General features: G+C 43.1%; 1 protein-coding gene across 1 annotated transcript in view; it reads left to right on the top strand.

Moving 5' to 3' along the window:
* Positions 1-4,205, top strand: part of LOC138954571 (uncharacterized) — a 15,025-nt gene extending 10,820 nt beyond the window's left edge. Inside the window, exons 10-13 of the mRNA XM_070326381.1 lie at positions 569-769; positions 1,943-2,096; positions 2,451-2,517; positions 3,112-4,205. Coding sequence (XP_070182482.1) covers positions 569-769; positions 1,943-2,096; positions 2,451-2,517; positions 3,112-3,207 — 518 coding nt within the window. The 3' untranslated portion in view covers positions 3,208-4,205. The remainder of the gene's footprint in view (positions 1-568; positions 770-1,942; positions 2,097-2,450; positions 2,518-3,111) is intronic.
* Positions 4,206-7,164: the final 2,959 nt, after the last annotated feature.

The raw sequence follows: 7,164 nt of genomic DNA, 5'->3' as shown, positions 1-7,164 counted from the left end.
AAGACACTTCTTTGTCTGTCTGTCTCTAGCAAAAGGAATTGCTTCATGATCAAAGAGCTAATTATCACCAGTCATTGAATATCCTTTTCTGAATTTTAAAGACACTTCTTTTTTGAACATTCATTTAATCTTTTTCATGACGATTGAGTTCAATTATCCTACACATATATTATATCTCTATTGTGCCGTTATGCAGAGGCGGAGTACACGTTCCAGTTAAACCAGTACAGAAATAATCAGACGTAGGTGATATGATTGTGCCTTGTTCCAGAGGCGGAGTACACGTTCCAGTTAAACCAGTACATAAATAATCAGACGTAGGTACGATTGTGCCTTGTTCCAGAGGCGGAGTACACGTTCCAGTTAAACCAGTACAGAAATCAGCAGACGTAGGTGATACGATTGTGCCTTGTTCCAGAGGCGGAGTACACGTTCCAGTTAAACCAGTACAGAAATAATCAGACGTAGGTGATATGATTGTGCCTTGTTCCAGAGGCGGAGTACACGTTCCAGTTAGACCAGTACAGAAATAATCAGACGTAGGTGATATGATTGTGCCTTGTTCCAGAGGCGGAGTACACGTTCCAGCAACGCAAGGACTACATCCCGCTAATGATGCAGAAGAAGTACCGGCCTGACGGCTGGCTGGGAGCCATTCTGGGCGCCAAACTCTTCTTCGACTTCAGCGGCAAATACCCTTTTGACAAGTCCATGCAGGGCCTGCTCAAAGAGCTGAGAGGGCGAGGGTCCAGAGGCCAGGACTCTGTGGGTAAGACTGTCAGCTAGACCGCCAGCACACAGTATTGTGAGTTGTAGGCCGAGTGTCTAGAGGACTATGTGGGTAAGGCTGTCAGCTAGACCGCCAGCACACAGTATTGTGAGTTGTAGGCCGAGTGTCTAGAGGACTATGTGGGTAAGGCTGTCAGCTAGACCGCCAGCACACAGTATTGTGAGTTGTAGGCCGAGTGTCTAGAGGACTATGTGGGTAAGACTGTCAGCTAGACCGCCAGCACACAGTATTGTGAGTTGTAGGCCGAGTGTTTAGAGGACTATGTGGGTAAGGCTGTCAGCTAGACCGCCAGCACACAGTATTGTGAGTTGTAGGCCGAATGTCTAGAGGACTATGTGGGTAAGACTGTCAGCTAGACCTCCAGCACACAGTATTGGCCTCCCCTCAATCACCTTAACGTCTTGACTGGGGCACACGTGGCCTCCCCTCAATCACCTTAAAGTCATGACTGGGGCAGATGTGGCCTCCTCTCAATCACCTTAAAGTCAAGACTGGGGCAGATGTGGCCTCTCCTCACTCACCTTAACGTCATGACTGGGGGACATGTGACCTCCCCTCAATCACCTTAAAGTCAAGACTGGGGCACATGTGGCCTCCCCTCACTCACCTTAACGTCATGACTGGGGGACATGTGACCTCCCCTCAATCACCTTAAAGCCATGACTGGGGCACATGTGGCCTCCCCTCAAACACCTTAAAGCCATGACTGGGGGACATGTGACCTCCCCTCAATCACCTTAAAGCCATGACTGGGGCACATGTGGCCTCCCCTCAAACACCTTAAAGCCATGACTGGGGCACATGTGGCCTCCCCTCAATCACCTTAACGTCACGACTGGGGCACAAGTGGCCTCCCCTCAATCACCTTAAAGCCATGACTGGGGCACATGTGGCCTCCCCTCAATCACCTTAAAGCCATGACTGGGGCACATGTGGCCTCCCCTCAATCACCTTAAAGTCATGACTGGTCCTCCCCTTAGTCACCTTAAAGTCTTTATGCCTGCTGTAACGTGCGCACAATATGTGTGGTGGCTTGTGGTCAGACCAGCTGTTGTGTTGGTCCGAAGGAGGGGGGGGGTGTGGGCACGGCAAGTAGAGCCCACACGGACACGTTGTCCATTTGGTTTTCTTCATAACTTTTTGTCATTGCAGATGAACCAGATGCAGCCGTTACTTCTGAGGAAGCGGTGGCGGTGCATTCTGGGAACCCGCACAAACTGACCAATCAGCACACTCCGTCCCATGACACGCACAACATGACGCGAGATGACGTCACGGGATGGCTGATGCACAACCAGTTGGACGTGTAAGTGTGTGTGTGTGGTGTGTGTGTGTGTGTGTGTGTGTGTATGTGTGTGTGAGTATGTATGTGTGTGTGTGTGTGTGTGTGTGTGTGTGTGTGTGTGTGTGTGTGTGGTGTGTGTGTGTGTATGTATGTGTGTCCATAACGTGTTGCCTATAATGCGCAATATGTTAGACTAGATTAGGCAATACTAACACTTTTATACAGGGTAAATCCGGTATAATCTGACTAGCACACACACACACACACACACACACACACACACACACACACACACACACACACACACACACACACACACACACACTGTCATTGCCAAGTTGAAAGTAAATGTCAAACTGTATTTTGTCATTTCAGGTGTGTACCTGCTATGGCGCAACTAGACGGAAAATTACTATGGCAACTGAAATTAATGAAAGAAGAGGTATGTTGCAGTCAACGTGAGTTCGATCCCAGGTTCGGCGGAAATTTATTTCACAGAGTCAACTTTGTGTGCAGACTCTCTTCGGTGTCCGAACCTCCCCCCGTGTACACTACATTGGGTGTGCACGTTAAAGATCCCACGATTGACAAAAGGGTCTTTCCTGGCAAAATTGCTTTGGCACAGTTAATAATTGTCTACCTATACCCGTGTGACTTGGAATAATAGGCCGCGAAAGGTAAATATGCGCCGAAATGGCTGCAATCTACTGGCCGTATAAAATTTCATCTCACACGGCATCACTGCAGAGTGCCTAGAACTGTACCCACGGAATATGCGCGATATAAGCCTCATTGATTGATTGATTGATTGAAAACAGTTCTGTCTGTTTGTCTTTTATACTTTACTTCTGTTTGTCCGTCAGCTTTTTTTTTTTTTTTTTTTTTTTTTTTTGGGAGGGGGGGGAATTTAGATTGTTTTTAGAGTTAAGAGTCGTCAGTTTTGCTTCTTGTTTTTGATCCCGCTGTTATTAAGCACACAATGTTTTTGATCCCGCTGTTATTAAGCACACAATGTTTTTTTGTTATTCACTTGCAGGCTCCACAGTTTTTCTTCCAACTTCTGGATACGAAACTAAAACTGTCCTTTGTCGACATCCTGAGGTTCACGGCAGCCATTGACGAACTTCACTGAGAAGGGAGCCAACTCAGGACCACTGACATTTCTCTACGCCATCGTTTGCCCGCCCTTACCTCCCTTTCGCCACTCCAGTCTCGTCGCTGCCTTCAGGAAATCAAAACTTTGCAAAGAGTTTTCGCGTTTGGAGTCAACTTTGATAGCTGCTTGGATCAAAAGCAAGGGCAATATTTTGCAGGAATGGGAGCCGATGTAAACAAGAGTAAAGGACGAGATGTTTGAACTCCTTGATTGAAGTCGTTGTTGTTAGCATCTCCAGTACAGAGAATCTGCTGGAACTTGATATACGCACACACAATACATGTTTTGATAGGAATGGATTGGTACATTTTGAAGGACTGCTTTGATAGAAAATAATTCGTGAAGGAAAGAATACTTTGATGGAAAAAAGCTCAAAAATGAAAGAGTGTCGAATCCAAGTGGTCTGATTGCGTTGTATCGGCTGTAAGAGAGGTCAACGGACATCCACACCAATAAATGCATTTGGAATACAGCCGAGCACCGGGGTTACACAAGGTGTCCATTGTGTGGAGCTAACAAACTGGTTAAGTTTGAAACAACAATCGAATCTGTATTGCAAAACTCAAAAATGAACCATCTTTTGAATGCAAGCGTTTCATTACTAATCATTTCTTGCTTTCCAATCGTGATTTCGCAATGCTGGCGGAAAGTCTCTTTTGGCTATCTTGTAACTGCCTTTTTCGTTCGCACGATTCTGTTTTCAAGATGTGGAAAGGTACGGGTTATGAGTACGTGGTGTCTTCAGCGGACTGTATCTGTAGGTCTTGTTGGGCAGGTCTAATGAAGTCCTTAGTAAGATTGTTTGCATCCTGGTGATGGACACGAACATGTGAAATACCCAGAGCATGTGGGGTTCCTTTTACAAAGGTAAATCACACTGAGTTATAAACGCAGCCAGCCGTGGCGTCTCTGGCACGCAGTAGGGGAAGGGCTCCTAATATGGACCGCTTTTTGTTTAATGCTGATAACTAGCTTGTTGTCTTGCGAAGAAGTTTCATTTTGTGTTTGGTAGTCCTTCTCCCGTAGGTTAACCGTTAGGCCTAATTAGAGTGAATTAGCTTTGATAGACATTCAGCAAAAATTAAATACAGACAAAATCACGAATGGTCCATATTAGGAGCCTGGGCAAGACCAGTGAAGCGGCCTTCACGAATCACTCTAAAAAGTCACCTATACTTCAAAATAACATGATACAACTTAGTGTGTAAGTCCGACTAATTAAAATATGCTTTAGATTTATATATTTTGGGTTGATGAGAGCATTATTTGAAGCACACCAGGAAACTAAAGAAGCTTATCAAAAACAGAGTGAAAATAAGTGAAATTATCAACTTCCACGAAAAGAAGACTTTTTGTTATATTTTTTTTAAATCTCGAGGGCTAGTTATAGGTTATTTTCAGCAAGCTTCTCAATGAATTAATGAAAATAACCTTTAGCTTTTATTTTCTTCGATTTGTTGAAGGTGGTCCATATTAGGGGACTCGCACATACTTTGAGATTTTGCTATTATTTTTTGTTTGCAGTAGAAACTCGGGGTCAACACTGCTAAAATGTAACAAATACGGTCTTGGCTGTCATATATAGCAATTTTTGTGTGATAAAAGCTTTGGTTGTGGACAAAAACGAGTCCGTTTTAGGCGGCAAATTTAGAGTGAACGCTGTCAAAAGTGAAAAAAAAGAGAAAAAGCCACGGGTTTGAGGTTTGTGTTTCTGCAACTGTTTTTACATGTCCAAGTTATCCAGAGAGGGTGAATACAGCGAATAAAACTTTTTTTAAGCGCTCTAGCGCCGTTAGTTTGTCAGAACAGGAGGTGGTCCATATTAGGAGCCGGTCCATATTAGGAGCCTTTTCCCTACGTCTCTGAAACACATTCCTTCGTCTCTGCAGCTTTCTTCCGCGTCAACATAAAATTATATTTCTGGGTTTTGAGAATTAGAAGCCAAGGCCCCTATTTTTGGGATGATTAACGATTCAAAATGTGACTACTGTTTGAGGCTACGTGACAGTAAAATAGTTCTATGATGTATACTAACGGCATCTTTAGTTTTCCGACTAGTTTGGACTATAACTATATAATACACTATACGTATACGCTGTGAAAGCAATGGAGTTTTGATGACGTCATTATTCTTGCACCTGGGCTTTTCGTGTCTGGAATGTTCTGTTGATAACACAGCAGCGGTAAAAGTGTCAGTAACGATTCATGTATCGATTGAACATCGGAGGTCCCTTTTTTGAACCATGTGACGTCAGAGTTCGACGACTAATCATACCTAGGCGGCCAGCCGAGACTACAAAATAGTGCATGTTTGCGGGCGTTCAATCGTAAAAGCTAAAAGGAATTCTAAACAGAATCGATTGATACATAAATGTTATGTGTATTGTTGACCAAAATATGTAGAGGTTACATGCCGAGTCTCAGTTCGCGGTCATGAAAAAGCTCGCTAAAGCTCGCATTTGGACGAGGTGTGTAACCTCCTTATTCCTCCTTTCTTCAGTTATTCAAAGAAAAGAGGAGTTTTTTTGCGAAAGTTTGATCGAATCCAATTCACTCAACCAGTCAACCAGGCTGCGCAGGCGATCGATTAATGCGCGGTTATTCCGTGCAAATCATTCCATTTTGTTAACACTTCTTGTCAGTTTCCCTGTTTTGGACTAAAATCAAGTACACAGATATGCTGTTATTCTGCTGTGGCGGTAAAGGCAGATATTGTGTGTTCTGTTTATGTTTTCGTATCGCTTAAGATAATGTTCTTTCGTCAAATGAGATTAGCAGACGAACATTTGCACCCGTGTTCCAACGTTAACAACTGTATGAAGTTCAGTTTTCTGGAGAAAATAGTGTATGAAACCGATTTATGTTCTTTAAATTGATGAGATGTGTGCATTTGGTTGCGTGTGATCTGTTTATAAAATGAAATATTGTTGAAAACTGACCGTCGGGATGCAGTCTGTTGTCGAAGAAACTGAGTGAAAAGAAATTTGAAAGGGGAACTAATTCTTGTAGCTAGACAAAGTATGAGAGTTACTTGCCTTGGGAATTTGCTTGTGTTGAACGTTTGTGCACGGCAGATCTAGATTCAGAAAACAACCGAACTCATGGATTTGATATGGAGATTCATGTGTTCCAGCCTGTAGTTGTTAATATAAATGCGGTATGTTTGTATTGTTTGCTCCAGAGATGTATACTTCGTACAGTAGAGCGTTCGGAACTTTTTAGTCGCAAAAGTAGTTCCGACACAGAACAGCTTCTCAACCCATTGCGCTATCGAGGATTCAGGCTGTTGCTGGCTCGTTATTTGTTTGGTTGCTGGGTGTTTATCAAAAAATAACTAGCTCTACAAGTTTACAGAGGTAAAGAAGCAGAGGGGGGAATAAGCCATTTTACACAGATCTCGACAGTCATTGTTCACCTCCAAAATATGTGGCAGGTTGTTGTTTTTAGTTTTGTTTATACTAACAAGGACTGAAAACGTGTCCTCTGGTAATCCCCACCCCCTCTGGCTTTTCTGTACTTGTTATCTGCACAAGATGTCAGTCCAAAAGGGTGATCGAAAATTAATTGTATCTGCTCGAGCGAATTTGATCCAATCATTCTGTTACAGTCATATTGACTTACCACACATTTTACACGAAAACCTGCACGAACATCGCAGCATGCTAAACATAAAAGGAATTTTATTTAGTATTTAAGCTCTAAACGATGGTAGAAATCTCTGCTTGACTTCAACATAAGTGGTTGTTCTTGTTTGTGTTTTGTTTGTTTGTTGGTGTCTTTCCTTTCCCTACACGATGCAATGTAAGACAACCATCTCCAAGAAAAGCCGCTTGAGCATTTTAAAGTTTATGTAGCACTGCAGCAAATGACGATTGCATATTTATATATATATATATATATACTTATATTTTTCACCGGCTAGAAACCAGTTTG

Source organism: Littorina saxatilis, unplaced genomic scaffold (genome assembly GCF_037325665.1).
Source record: "Littorina saxatilis isolate snail1 unplaced genomic scaffold, US_GU_Lsax_2.0 scaffold_482, whole genome shotgun sequence".
Classification (NCBI taxonomy): domain Eukaryota; kingdom Metazoa; phylum Mollusca; class Gastropoda; order Littorinimorpha; family Littorinidae; genus Littorina; species Littorina saxatilis.
Note: the sequence above shows the minus strand (reverse complement) of the source record. Positions and strands in the feature narration are given on the sequence as shown.